Genomic DNA, 15,675 nt, shown 5'->3' with positions numbered 1-15,675 from the left:
ATTTTTATCATCCGAGCAGAAAATTATTCAGTTTTTTCACCTGTTGTAAGCCTAATAATTATCCCAATTCTCCTGCTGCTATTTGCTCATTAAAAATGTGCACATAAATGGAGTTTACTTAAATTACATCTCACTTAGCCCTGTGATTGTTCCCAATGATAGATACCGACAAAAGCTATGTCAGACAGATGTTAAAACTTTATTTAGAATTCAGTTCCCCCAGGCTAAGCCAGGTCAGACCATTAGTCAGTTCTTCTTGGGACATAATGTGGCTTTTGATGTTACAAAAGGCATCTGTATAAATAAGAAAAAAAGTTTCTAAATGTTCCCATTGTACCACAAAACTTTATATGGTTGCACAACAGTGCTTAAAAAAATACCTCTATTAATACTCTCGTGAAGTGAAGAAAAAACTCATTGAAAAGTGGAGAGCTACTTTCTGAAGCTGTACTATGTTGACAAAATTACCTTACTTTGCAAACAACAAAGTAAGTAGTAAATAGGTAATCACCTACTGCACAGACACCTGTTTGACACATACTTGTCTTTATTTCTCCCAGCAAGCATTAGCCACATTGTGGCTAGCAGTTAGCTGTGCTACCTGGACATCTTTCAATATGCTTATTAGTGTGATTTGTAAGAATGTACCATCATTTTTAAAAATATATCCCCAAAATATACGGCATATTAAAATATTACGCTCATCATATAATCTGCAGAGCAGTTTGGTGGAATTAGGAAATCACGTCATGTTACATCTATATTACAGGTAGTCCTCGAATTACGATCACAATTGAGCCCAAAATTTATGTTGCTAAGTGAAACATGTGTTAAGTGGAATTTTTTTTACGACTTTTCTTGCCACAGTAGTTAAGTTGGTAACTCATTGTTAAGTGAATCTGGCTTCCCTATTGACTTTGCTTATCAGAAGGTCGCAAAAGGGGATCACATGACCTCGGGATCACTGCAATCGTCGTAAGTATGAGCCAGTTGCCAAGTGTCTGAATTTTGATTATGTGGCCATGGGGATGCCGCAACAGTTGTAAGTGTGAAAAACATTCATAACAGTGGTGAGTTGCCCCCAGTTCAGACCGGTTCTATAGAACTGGTAGTAAAACCAGAGGGAGGCTCCACCCACCGACCCCGTCATCAGAACGCTTCTGCGCATGTGCGCTGCCCCGTTGCAAACCAGTAGTAAAGGTAAGTAGAACCCACCCGATTCATAAGTCCCTTTTTCAGTGCAGTTCTAACTTTGAACGGTCACTAAATGAACTGCTGTTAAGTCAAGGACTACCTGTGTATCAGCTGCCCTCTATGTAGGACTAGTTTAATTTAAAAGATAGTTCCAACTTTTGAACAAATGTGGACCATAATTGAAGCACTTTTATTTGCTTGTCTGAATTAAAAGTATTATAAATCTGCACAGCAAAATTCAAAAAGCTTTTTATGAAACCTGCCAGTATTATTTATGATATCTTTCTGAATTACTTACAGGTAGTCCTCGATTTATGATCACAATTGAGCCCAACATTTCCATTGCTAAGCAAGGTAGTCATTAGGTGAGTTTTACAGTCTTTCTTGCCACAACTGATAAGTGAATTGCTGCAGTTGTGAAGTTAGTAACAACTTCACTGACTTTGCTTGTCAGAAGGTCACAAAAGGTGATCACATGACCTCAGGAAACTGCAACTGTCATAAATACATGCCAGTTGCCAAGTGGCCGGATTTTGATCTAGGGGATACTGTGACCTAGGGGATACTGCAATTATTATTAAGTGTGAAAAATGGCCATAAGTCACTTTTTTCAGTGCCATTGTAACTTCGAACACTCACTAAATAAACGCTTGTAAGTTGAGGACTACCTGTATTAAAAAGGCAATTACATTCAGCATTTTTTAGTTTCCTTGGCAGATGTGTCCTTTCCTTTGTTTTTTTAATGTTTCTAGGCAACTGTGTTATTTCGAATAGCTTGAAATGTCTAACATTTTTGTGTACGTATAATAAGTCTATCAGGTTTTATGTTTATTAAAATAAAATTATCTGTCTTGCGAGCATAAATTGGAAGTCATACAAGGATACATTTATAGAAGTATTTCGTATATTGTTGCTCCTATTGTGTCAAATGAGTTTTCCCAACAGAAATAGCTCTGCGCCTGTAATCAGCCTAACCCCATTTATTTTCAGCCTTCCTCTTTCCTTTGTAGAACAAGAAACCACTTTTAAAAAAAGAGCAAGGGAAGGGTGGGGTTGGGCACATTTTTCATTCAGTCATAAAGTTACCAAAGATGAAAAGTTATTTCAACATTATCCAATCTTTCAATTCATATTTATATTGATTTGCCAATTCGATGTTCTTTTAATCAACCTTCCAGGACAAAGAAAAGCACGATTACAGCCTCTATATAGCAACAGCACTTAGACTTATATACCACCTCATAGTGCTTTATAGACCTCTCTAAGTGGTTTACAGATTCATCATATTGCCCCCAACAATTTGAGTCTTCATTTTACCGACTTTCGGAAGGATGGAAGGCTGAGTCAATGTTGAGCCAGTGAGAACTGAATTGTTGGCAATCGGCAGTATATATACATACATACACAATCTATACAATATTGAGAGGTTGGGAGCTAACTTTGAAAGCAAATTTGTCATCAGATTATTCTGTTGATTCAAAGAAATATTTACTCATATGTAATGCTTTTAGCATGCTAGGTCCTCCCAAAGAGATTTATAGAACTAAAACAAGCATATCCTTTAGCTGTATTATTCTGTTATTACCTTCTGCCTAAATGTATCCCAAAACATGGATGCATTTGTCCTCACTTCTGAAAATCAGAGCAGCCAAATAGTATCTAGAATTCAGGTTTCAAACTGGCGGCCCACGGGCCAGATGCGACACAGGCAGACCACGCCCACCCCAGCTCCGCGAATGGGGAAAACATTATGAAACATCATGTAACAACAACATGACACCGCGAGCTTGACACCCGTGATCTAGATAGTGTTTCTCAATCTTAGCAAGTTTAAGATGTCTGAATTTCCGCTTCCAGAATTTCCCAGTCAGCATTCTGGGAGTTGGAAGTCCAGACATCTTAAAGCTGCCAAAGTTGAGAAACACTGATCTAGAGAGAATTTTTTTTTTTTTTTAAATTTGATTTATATGCCGCCCTTCTCCGGAGACTCAGGGCGGCTTACAGTGCGTTCAGCAATAGCCTTCATACTTTTGTATATTTATACAAAGTCAGCTTATTGCTCCCACAAACTGGGTCCTCATTTAACCTACCTTAGAAAGGATGGAAGGCTGAGTCAACCTTGAGCCTTGGAGAGATTCGAACCAGCAGTAAATTGCAGGCAGCTGTGTTAATAACAGGGTGCTTTAAACCACTGTAGTACCAAGGCTCTTCTGCACTATCCAGCAATGAGTGACTCTTGATATGGTGCAGCCTTTCCCAAGCAGGTACCTCTTAGATGTATTTAATTCCCATAATTCACAGCAGGCATGGGAAATTTACTCTTTTACAACTCAACTGGAGGGCAAAATAATATATTTGCAATGCTTGCAGTATTTGTCATGGGATCAAATACAAATTTGCTTAAAGAGATATCTGGGAATGTTTGAAAGAAGCAGGAAAATTAATTACATTTAGCTGCAAAATAGGATCCAGATCAGTGAAAAACTTCATCATTGGATGATCCATCACCATAGGTTACAAAATTTTAAATAACTACATTTAAAACAAGATCACTACATTTCACAAGATTTTGATGCTAGCCTGAAAACCTGGTCAAATCTCTTGAGGTTTGATATACTCAGAAGAGTGAAGGTATTTTAAAATTTAGGAGATATTTATATTATAAATATTTATATTACAAATATTATATTTAAGACTATGATTATAGTAGTTATTTAAAAAATTGTCAACCTCTAACTTAAAGAAGTTGGATCACCAGATCTTTGGAAAAATCCTTTTTCTGTAATAGCATACTTCTGAGAAATGAAGGCATCTGTTCCTGATTAAAATGATGAACTGTGTATCATGACATCATATACATTTATATGAAATAGGTACAGTATGCATCACAATGTATATTGTCCCTACCATGCTCAGTTTTGAATAGACAATTAAGACTACTTTTTACTATTGGGGTTTTAATTGTATATTTTGTTTCCATCTACCTTAAAAATATCAAGGACGTGGTGGCTCAGTGGCTAAGACGTTGAGCTTGTCGATCAAAAGGTCAGCAGTTCAGTGGTTCGAATTCCTAGTGCCACATAATGGGGTGAGTTACCATTACTTGTCCCAGCTTCTGCCAAACTAGCAGTTCGAAAGCACATAAAAAATGCAGGTAGAAAAATAGGGACCACCTTTGGTGGGAAGGTAACAGTGTTCCGTGCGCCTTTGGTGTATAGTCATGCTGGTCACATGACCACGGAGACATCTTTAGACAGTGCTGGCTCTTCGGATTTGAAATGGAGATGAGCACCGCCCCCTAGAGTCGGGAACGACTAGCACATATGTGCAAGGGAAATCTTTACCTTTACCTTAAAAGTGTTGCCAAATTTTATGAGAAGATTTTTTGTTTTGTTTTTTGTTTTATGGTAAGTTTTAATTTATATTTTTGATATATATAGTCATTTTGTGCTGCTAAGGATACAATTTAAAATTGTAATTTTAAAAATACATATGTTGAAATTTGAAGATATGAGCAATTTTCCATGTTACTCATATAGGGTGTTAATGGCTAGAACCCCAATCCCAATAACAGAGATGTTTAACCACAACTGGTGGTTGGGGGCGGGGGGGATTGTTTATTATTGCTCATGAGTTAAGCTCCTAGGAAACCACAAAAATATATACAATAAATAAAGTTATAATTCAGTCTAGTGACTTAGCACATTAGCAGCAAGTTCTTGTGCAGAGTTCATCCAAAATAGAATTATTTGTGGTCACCGAAGTTTGGAAGGGATATGAAACAGGAAACAAGGCCTTCTATGATTAAAGTAGACCTCAATAGAAGATCTTTTGCTAGGCACACATATGGAAAAGTGTGCTCATCCATTAAGCATCAAAGCTCCAATAGCCAAGTTGTAAAAATGAAAAAAACATTTTCAATATCTTGGTGATTAAATGATGATTTATAGCTCACACCAATCTTTTTAAGGTACTGGCAGCCCAAATGTGTTCATTGTTCTTGGGATTAGCATTGAAATAATTTTAAATAAAACTCTTATTCTCATATCTATTGCATAAAACCCAAACTCTAGTCTTTTATGGTTAATGATAAACTCCCTTGGGCTTTTCAAAAAGTCATGCCGCTTAAAGAATATGTTTAAACCAAACAAAACCAGCAACTGGGTGATGATTCTGCTAAAAAAAAGTACCAATATATGAAATGTAGCATCACTATTTTGCACATTGCTGAATTGCTCCCAAACCCCCTAACAGGATTTGCCTAAAGCATTTCTATAGAAATAAAGTTTATTTTATATCACAGCTGAACATACAGTTCAAATCACTATGTAACAAGTTCTTTTTATCTCCATAAAACAGGCACCACACAGAATAGATAATCCTGCATTTCACAAAAGGCTTGAAACAAAATCATCCCTCAGCTTTCCATCAAACTCCTGTTATTATACACTTATAGCTTGCTAAATGCTTCATATACTGCAATTTCTACCATTTTCTCCAGCGCAAATCTATATCAAGGAAACCAATCTTACACATGTTGCACCCACAGCTGTTACTAATAGACTAGCTTTTACAAAGCTTTTTCCAAAAGATCTACAGTAGTTACTGTATATACTTTTTTTCATATTTTGGGGTGATACCTGGGCAGTTTACATACAGCAAAGATTAGTCCAGAAACTGATTCTTGCTAGGTATAATGATTACATTAATGTTAAAAGCAAAGGAGTTGGCTCTTTCAGCAACTTCACCAAGAATAATTTGAATCTGTAGCTGTCAGTAGAAATGTAGAAAGCAATGACATGAAAATGATGAGATGGGCAAAATGCAGTGTGAAATCATAACACCAATCCTAGTTTTTTGTACGAATTTGCATCTTAATGTCAGGCACAAGTACATAACTTTATAGACTTGCACTGTGGTATCATAATGTATGTTTCATTGCTTCCCCACTCCCAACAGATTGCTTTGCCAAGAATTAGAAAAATGAAGGGAGAAATTCAATTGAATTGAACAATGCAAGTACCTACAACTGAAGCAACTTTCTAACTTCCCCAGTGTGTTTGGTAAAATCTTACCAGTGCACAGCTAACCTGCAGCTGTTGGCTCACAACACTGTATTTTTCACTCTTATTAGCTTTAAACCACAGAAACCTGAAGCCATTCAATTGTATCACTGGCTCTCTAACAAATCAAAAAAAAAAAAAAGAACATTCTCCCTCTATATAGAGTTCCTACGATGAAAGGAAAACTTGTGGTTGTTAAAAGAGCTGTGAGGAAACATTAAAAATAAAATAAAAAAAATGGGGGGGGAGGAGTGTGTTAATTTAGACTAAAAATCTGTTCAGCTGGAGAAGGATTACTATTAGGGCATAAAACCTATGCAATTTCATTAATTGCTTGAATTCAAGCGCAGGTACTTGGATTTGTTATAGGATGGCTTGTGGCAAAATGAAGATGATTTTGAATACATTCTCACATGGTTGTTGCTACCATTATTCTACTTTAAAGGATTTATTGATTACCTGACAATAACCAATGTTATTTGTCAAGATATAATCCAGGTGTCCAAATTCATGGCAAGCTTTAAATATACATAGTGGTACTCTGAGAAAGGTTCCAGATTCTCTTCAGATTCCAATGTACAGCTCATTACAACTTAATTTGATTGTTTGGAATTTTTTTTCAGAAAAACAGGATTTTATGAGATAGGTCATATTTACAGTCAGATTTGCAAGAATCTGTTATAATAGCCAATCTCAGTAAAGGTGGTTTTATTTGTTTGTTATTTTTATTTATTTATTTGATTTCTGATTTAACCTTCCTGTGGAGTTTTTTTTCTTGGTCTAATCTACCTAGTGAGGCTGACACATAAATCACAGAACAGAGTAGAGAGAAAATGCTTACAGTGAAGAAGCACGATTAAAATTATGCTAGTCTATGACGATTTTATTTGATCTGAAGCATGACCTTAATGGAGCAAACAGTATAGCATGGAGGATTCCTGTAGCTACAGCAGCCAAACTGCAACCTTTTATTATACTGTGTTTGCCAACCCATGGTTAAAATTGTTTAAGATGCCTGTTACATCATGTCATATTGACAAGGCCTAGAAGAGTGGTGAAATCCAATTTTTTTTACTACCTGTTTTGTGGGAGTGGCTTGGTGGGCATGGTGTGGCTTGGTGGGCATGGCAGGGGAAGGATACTGCAAAATCTCCATTCCCACCCCACTCCAGGGGAAGGATATTGCAAAATCTCCATTCCCACCCCACTCTGGGGCCAGCCAGAGGTGGTATTTGCCAGTTTTCCAAACTACTCAAAATTTCCACCACCAGTTCTCCAGAACCTGTCAGAACCTGTTGGATTTCACCCCTGGCCTAGAATACTGACTCTTTGTTATATATTTAATCTATTATATCCCAAGAGTTTTCTAAAGTGATTCTAAAGCAGAATAGTGGGCAAGAGACAAGACTGCTAAAGACAAAATACAATTTTGCATTTTTGCAATCTTTTTTTATTTTACCCATTTTATTTTATTTTCTTATACAGTTTAATAGTAAGCTACTATTTTGTTACCAGGGCAATGTCATTGCATGACCCATGTAATTATTTAAGTTTATTTAAAAGTTGTTATTATATGGGATCTCTCATTGCTCCCAACTGCAATACAAGTGGAGTCAGGAGACAAAGCCTAGATTAGGGTAGGATTAAATAGCAATAGCACTTAGATTTATATACCACTTCACAATGCTTTTACAGCTCTCTCTAAGCAGTTTACAGAGTCAGCATATTTCCCCCAACAATCTGGATCCTCATTTTATGCATCTTGGAAGGGTAGAAGGCTGAGTCAACCTTGAGCCTAGTGAGATTCGATCTGCCAAATTAAAGGCAGCCAGCCATCAGCAGAAGTAGCCTGTAGTACTGCATTCTAACCACTGTGCCACCGTGGCTCCTAAATAGTGTTCTTTTCCTTTCATCTTTACACCCATAATTGTCATAATTTCTGTTTATATTCCACATTTTTACTCAGCAGGCCCTCTTAATAGAGTACAAGCTGTTTTTCTGAAAATAGCTTAATTTTGTCTTTATTTAATATTAAACGTGGTTAGGGAGTCTAGAAATGTCTTCATCTGGTCTGCTTTGAAAAGTTCTTTTTTAGCTTCCTGATGGTAATGTCCACCAAGCTATGATAACTGTTTCCTTTCTTTTTCTCTTAAGTGAGGTATTTATCACTGCTCTTTTTCAGAAGTTTAATTTGCTTTAAAAAAGAAGCTTTCCATGTGTATCATATGCTACAGAGTAATGCCACTTATTTTATTTTTTTTGTCTTAAAATAAGGAAACTAACTTTTTAGGCCCCACCAAAAAAAAAAAAAACCCAACCTCACACCATTTTTCTCTATTCCCCCAAAGCTTTTCTCCACATACCAGAGACATTTCTTTAGCATTGTTAGATGCATTCAACGTTTTATTTTATTTGGATGTTTCGTGTTGCATTCTTGTACATACAGATCTCAGATTTCATTCTGTGAAAAAACTACTTCTAATTCCAGAGGGAGCATCTGTCCTTTTTTTACCCTATGTTATTACTGAGCTAAGCAAGTCTGTTTTTTATTTTGTTACTTCCTGAGATGACTTCAATAAAGACAACTTAGAGAAAAGATCTGCTAAATCCAAGCATGCTTCCATTGGACAGAAATGCATCTTTTAAAATAAAATTGCACTGTTTTTTTTACAGCTATATTTCTGCTGTGGTCCTGTTGGAGATTAAACTTGAAAACGTTGTTGAAACCAGTTAGCTATTTATTAATAATGACCTTTCAAGGAATTTTCCTTCTTTATCATGTCATTCTAGAGGGAATTCTAGATAGTTTCCCTTCTGTTTTATATCCTTCAGAATATGAGAATGTATTTGGAGATATGTACAATGAAGACAGAAGAACCTACAAAAAAGATGAAGTCATGGAGAAAACACCAAGATGTCGCATGGAAGGAATGACTGATGTATTAAATGTTTGTTTGTGTATAAAATAAAATAAAAACTTTTCCCAAAAAAATATATGAGAATGTGTATAAAGATACGTATTCATCAGCTTCATTTTGTCTGATCTCTAAGAAATACACTCTAACCTTACCTCTTTTTGTTTCTGTTTCCTAAATAATAAGCAAACAGTCTCCTTACTGTGATCAGACTTTAAAAAATAAAATAACTGCTTTAAATGCAAAATCAGTATTATTTTCATGATTGTTTAGGTTTGCTTACTATGTTTACAAATTAAAGTATTATTCAACATAGAAAATAAACAAGAGAAATAAATGTTTGAACTTTTGCAAAAAAGCAAGTTCTGAATAAAGAGCTATAATGGCATTTATACAAAATGAAGAGACATGTTTCAAACTGATTCAGAAGAATGGGCAATGCTATACAGTACGTTGTTCACAGAAACCTCTCTACTGTTCTTATAAAGTTTTAAACAAGTTCTTCTTACAAAACTTAGCAAAGAACAATGCTCACGCATCCCATTTTCTGATTCTTGATGACTTCCTGAGTGCCTGAATATTGGTTCAGAGCTTCAATAAAACTGCATGTTCTGTTGATGTTCAAAAGAAAAACAGCTGGGATCCAAATATACTGTTCTTATAAAATAATGTTTACCTTGTTCTTCAGCCTCAGATAAGGTCATGAGAGCTTCTCAAAATAAAAAGGTGTGTGTGTGTGTGTGTGTGTGTGTGTGTGTGTGTGTGTGTGGAAGCACAATAAAATGTCTGGCATGATAGCATTTGACAAAATGCAATTGACAAGAGAAACAACTTAAACAGGTGAAAGTCATGCAAGCTTCAACAGGAACTGAATAATTTTTTCAGTTTGCTTCATAGTCAGAAAAAAACTATCTGAATATCTTTTATGGAGGGCATTCCAGACCATTGATACTAAAGTAAGAAGGTGCCATTTTTCATTATTTGTTGGAAAGATAATAAATAATAATAAGAAATAATAAGTATATCTCCACTTTATTCAAAAGACATAAAGAGACATTAAATTGTAACATCAGTTTCAAGCCTGTTAATCTGCTATTCTCCATATGTCCATCTCTATATACCATTAAAACTGTCGTTGTCATGCTTTTTAAATGAGCGAAACAGTGCATCACAGGACAACAATTTTTGTGCTAAGATACCTTGTATGGACTAACTTAAAATATATCCAAAATCTAGGACCCACAATTCCTAAGAAATAAAATTTGGGGAAGTTGTGGCTGCTTCAATGCATTAGCAGTGGCTGTGATGCTGTTGTCACATGGTCTTCATTTTCAAAGTTCCATGACAGTTTCCCAGCCAATCTCACAATCCCTGACTCCCTCCCACCCAGCAACAGCAATATACCTGAAGGGAAGGGAACCTCTGCACTATTCCTGGGGAAGGAAGGAAGGAAGGAAGGAAGAAAGGAAGGAAGGAAGATTTCTATATTCCCTGCCAATTTCCCAAAGGAAACTCAATTGGGAAGCTGGCAGGAAGTTAGAAATAGCTAACTGGTTCTCACTGCTTTTTTTGCCCACCCATGGACATTCTTTTTCTTTGTTTATATAACAAATTATCTCTGAAGCAATGATCCAATGGGCACAGGCTGTCTAGAGACTGTTAACTATGATTTTATAAAAATAACAGTTTGAAGGAACTCCCTCAAAAGCATAAGACAGGCACTGGGACAAAAAAACAGGGGAAAAATAAGGTTCTTCTGATATTAAGAATAGATAGACCTGCTTGGGTAAAAGAAAATTCAATCAATAAATCTCCACAACAATTAACAGAATTAGCATTTCAAAAATAATCTTTTTGAAGTGTTTCTTTAATATTATGTATTTAGATTTTGCAGTTGTTCTATTAATATCTGCAAAATTCCAATTAACCCCTGAAGGACAGCATTTAGGAACTGCAATAATATACTATATAACAAAGTGCCATGCTGGACATCACATATTTAGGTTTATTTTATGCATTATTATGCTAATAAGGAGGAGAAAAGCTTGATGCAGATAGAACCAGATTTATCTGATATTCCATTTTTATTCTTGTTCCTTCAAAATGTGTACCATTCTTCTTGTTTTTTTCTCTCCACCAAAAAACAAAATATAGGCATCATTTTGTCTGTTTTTAAAACACATAGTTCTCCATACACAACAAGATTATTGCCTTCAGCACTTTTTATGAACAAATGCATAGCACATGAAATTGTTGGCGCTATATGCACCCAGATGGCCAAGACACTGAGGCATCACTTATTAGGGAGTTAGGTGTGACAGTGAAAATATGCTTGTGATTGATTAGCAACTGCTGAAAGGCATAATATCTTTGGATGGCACTGGTGACAGCTTGCAGAGAAGCAACTTCCTTTAACTCTTCATAATACTGGACATTTTTTAGTTTTTTTGTTTCTGGTGTGATGGAGACAACGAACTAGAGTTTTCTTATATGATAGTGGAAGTAGCAGAAAAGATAGCTGAAGTATATTATAATTTAGGGGATGATTCAGGAATCATTCCTCATTCCAGAAATATGTCAGTTAGTTATTATGGTTAGAATGATGAAAACCTTTTGGTAAGAGAGTTGAAAGGCCAGAGAGAAAGAAAAAGCTTTCCCTGCGAAACTTTCCAAAATGCTTCCTTTTAAAAATATACAAAAGGGAATGTACTCTTCTTATGCTTAAGAAGGCAAATGATCTGACTCTGTCAAGAACTATATCAAACTGAATAATTATTTTAAACAATTCAGTTATTTCACTCTAAAAAATGTCATCAATTTTTGCACCAATTAAAAAGATGATTGGCTAGATATCTGCTGTTAATCAGGTTCCCCAACATGATATGGTTCAGATATATTAGACTTTGATCTCTTTAGGATTATTGGAAAGGAAAGAAAAAACTGCCATACACCAAAGACCTCTTAAAGTCAGAACTTTAAGCTATCATAAACTTTCAATTATCATAAGCCTAGTCTTGCAGACTGAAGGCCTTGACACGTTCTTGTTTTGTTTCAGCCACTTATCTGAATAAAGGATAGACTGAACAAAACCTCCTGTCATGGAGTTTTGAAGTCGGGCATCACTCCCAATCCTGTTCAACTCAGTTGTTTTAGTTGATTTAGGGCCAGTTTTAATGATTGCCAAGGTTTTTTTTTTTTTAATTTTGGCATGCGGGCACTTTTCCAAGCAAAACGAGGTTGCAACCAATCCCATGTTTTATTTTCTTGAAATCGCTTATGGCCTGGGAAAGTCCCAAAGATATGATTAGAATAAAAATGATGAGCGAGGTTAGAGCTTTGTTTTCTAGCCAAAAACAAATATCTATGGAGATTCTCAGTCATCCAGGTCATGGTTGCCTCAAAGGTGCTTTTCCAAAAGGCAACTGAACTTTGTTTTTCTTTGAAGACGTTTCATTTTTCATCCAAGAAATGTCTTCAATTTTGACAGTCAAAACTGAAGATGTTTCTTGGATGAGAAGAAGTCCAAAAAAAAAGTCCAGTTGCCTTTTGGAAAAGCACCTTTGGGACAAAAAAACCCAAATATATTTCTCATTTTTAACAGATTAGCATAATCTAAGTGAATAAATAAAATCATCCTAGCAGACATCATGAAAGTTGCCCAAAGATATACCTTTCCTATTGCTCTAGGATAATGAATTGAACACAATTTACTTCCATCCTGAATTGTTTGGTCAACTTCCTTGCAATTTCAGGGAATAATTGCTGCAAAGCAACAGGCATGCACGAAGCAACGAATTTCACTTGGATAAAGCAATCTGTTTAAACCAAACAATTTGGGTAACATTACTTTGCATTGGGGTCAGGTTTTGGAGAAGATGACATGCATCTCCAGAAAGACTGGCTAATGGACTAGGCATAGTCCTCACCAAAACAGCCCAGCTTGGTGAAATTTCAAAGTGCCTCAAGAAAGCTCCAGGTAATTTATATTGTTATTTTAGAGTATTTTTCTCTAATACTTCCCAGGAAGTCTCTCTCTTGCATTCCGATCTCCACAGAACAAAGGAGAAAAAGGCTGTTTGTGTGCCAGAGCCATCAAATCAGTGGTGGGTTGACCCAGGTTCAGACCGGTTCTACAGAACCAGTAGTAAAACCGGTGGGAGGCTCCACCCACCGACCCTGACATCATCAGAAGATTCTGCGCATGCACAGAAGTGCCACACACGCTCCCAATTCCAAACTGGTAGCAAAGATAAGTAGAACCCACTACTGCTTCAATCCAACAGGTGAGAAGCAGTGAACAGCTCTCCACTTTCCTATAAAGCTGGTCAAGTAGGTGACAAGACTGTCTCTGTGCTTACAACACAAACCTTGCTTTTCAAGGGCTGATTCCATGTGAGCTGGAAACCTGGTAAAGATTCTAGTTCACACGGAAGCATTTGTGTGTGATACCCTCCCACTCCCACTGAAGACAATGATGCTATATGTTTATGTCACCAGTTTTACTAGGGAATATTCTAATGAAGATTCTAAAATAGCCCTTTTTCATTGTATCACGTTTATAGTCTACTGATTTCTCAATAACTTATATAAAACTACACTGGAATGCCAAATCTGTTGAACTAAAGGCAAGATGAATTAAACAAACTTGGATATTTACAGAAGGAAAATACAGACCCACTGACATTGCCAAAAATGGCTAATGCTATTTGGAAAATGACAACACTGAAAGGAGAAACTGGCTGTATACCAATTCTTCATACTTTATGGAGCAGATCAAAAGTTACTCTGTGGAATATATGCAAATAAACTTTTTTAACAAGGCAAACAAAAGAATAAACGGTTTAAAGAATCAAAAGCTAGAAATGTTAGAATGGAATAAAAGGAAGATGATCAAATTTACCTCTTCTCTATGGTTCTTTATTGGCATACAAAGAATGCTTTGTGTTTTATAGCCTGTGATTTGGTCCACTTCAGCATTGAATCGGGGATCCTGGCAAAAAAAGAAAATATGTAACTGTGCATACACTTTTTCAAAAATTGTTCCTATTTACTTACTGAATTTCATAAAACCGTGGGAAAGCTAACTAACAATTCTTCCTGAAAATTATATTTCCATTCTGAGACAGACTATAAGAAGATTCAACATATTTAGGAATTTCTGTCTTAAAAAAAAATTTTTTTCCTCTAAAGGTCTGTACAAAGTCTACTTTGGCAGGTCTTTGATGCTCTCTGAGCTTGTTTGTTTTCTTATATTCAATTTGTTACCCAAACTAGGTAACATCATCAGTGCTAGTCAGCAAGAAAACAACCAAGCTCAGAGGCCACCAAAGACCCCTCATTTCAACCCTGAGCTGACTGATTATTGTCTGAAGTTTCCAAAGGAAATAAATTTTCTGCTTATCAAGAATCTCTCCTCTGTATTCTTGATAAATAGAAATTAAACTGCAGATAATCTTTCAAACTGAGGTTAGGTTTCCAAACTGAGATCCAGCGACCATAATTCCATCAGTGGCTCACACAATCTATTCAATGCAATCAGTAAATCAGTAAAAAAGCTGCAGAGTAAGCAGGAATAACTGCACTTGACTTGCATAATACACTGCTCATCCACTTTATTAATCTCCCATTCTCAGTTAAAGTTTATTTTTTTGACGGTGTGCTCTTAAATTCCCTACTTTTTTAGTTGGTCAGTAATAAGAGAAAAATAAAATAAAATATGAGCTGTAGATGTACTTAACGATCTTTCATTTTAAATTAAAGTAAAAAAATACTAAATATAAAAAAGATCCACTGACAGCCACAGAAATGTTCAAACAATCCACTGAGGAAAAACAGTTTTAAAAACTTGCCTTAAATTGATTCTAGAGCTCATAATGTGACACTTGGGGAGAATCTGAACTGAGACAGTTCAAACACACTAGTACGAATGCTTTTTTTGACCCTTCAAAATTTGGAAAATTGATAGCTTCTTTAATTAATGTCTAACCTTTATTTTTCATTAACAAAACAAGTGCAAGATTTACCACACTTTATACCATAGATATTTTGTAGATCTAAACTCAACATTTATTCCAATTAATAGCTAATACAAAGGCTCCCAATTTATAGGCTAATGGACATTCAAACTTTTTTTCTGTGGAAAAAGAACATATGTATTCTATTTAGTCCCTTTCATTCTCAATGCTTCCTAAACCAAAAGTCTTGAATGGGTATTTGGCTTAAAATATCTTATTACTTTTTTTGGAAGGCTTAATTTTATATTACAAAGAATTCTTCTGTCAGTGTTTTGTACTCTTCAAAGCCACCAAATAAAAGTATTCAGGCTTCATCAAAGCAAATATTTTGTACCAAATTTCCCAGAAAGTCACCCTCAGCAGTTATTTTATGTGGATTGTTTAATTTTACAAATAAATAAAAGCTGTTAAAAAGTTGTGCAGAGAAAACAGTTGTGATCTGTTGGTCATGGGCTAACTATTTCAGTCATGTACCATAGTAATACCGTA

The 15,675-nt window shown here is 35.6% G+C and overlaps 1 protein-coding gene across 9 annotated transcripts in view; it reads right to left on the bottom strand.

Moving 5' to 3' along the window:
- PDE5A (phosphodiesterase 5A) overlaps nucleotides 1–15,675 on the bottom strand; it is a 104,551-nt gene that overhangs the window by 43,650 nt on the left and 45,226 nt on the right. For all 9 annotated transcript variants that reach the window (XM_034442872.3, XM_087874620.1, XM_034442869.3 and 6 more), the window contains exon 3: nucleotides 14,073–14,162. In XM_034442872.3, the coding sequence (XP_034298763.1) occupies nucleotides 14,073–14,162 (90 nt within the window). The remainder of the gene's footprint in view (nucleotides 1–14,072; nucleotides 14,163–15,675) is intronic.

Source organism: Pantherophis guttatus, chromosome 8, assembly GCF_059756535.1.
Source record: "Pantherophis guttatus breed Tessera chromosome 8, ASM5975653v1, whole genome shotgun sequence".
In the NCBI taxonomy this organism is placed as follows: domain Eukaryota; kingdom Metazoa; phylum Chordata; class Lepidosauria; order Squamata; family Colubridae; genus Pantherophis; species Pantherophis guttatus.
Note: the sequence above shows the minus strand (reverse complement) of the source record. Positions and strands in the feature narration are given on the sequence as shown.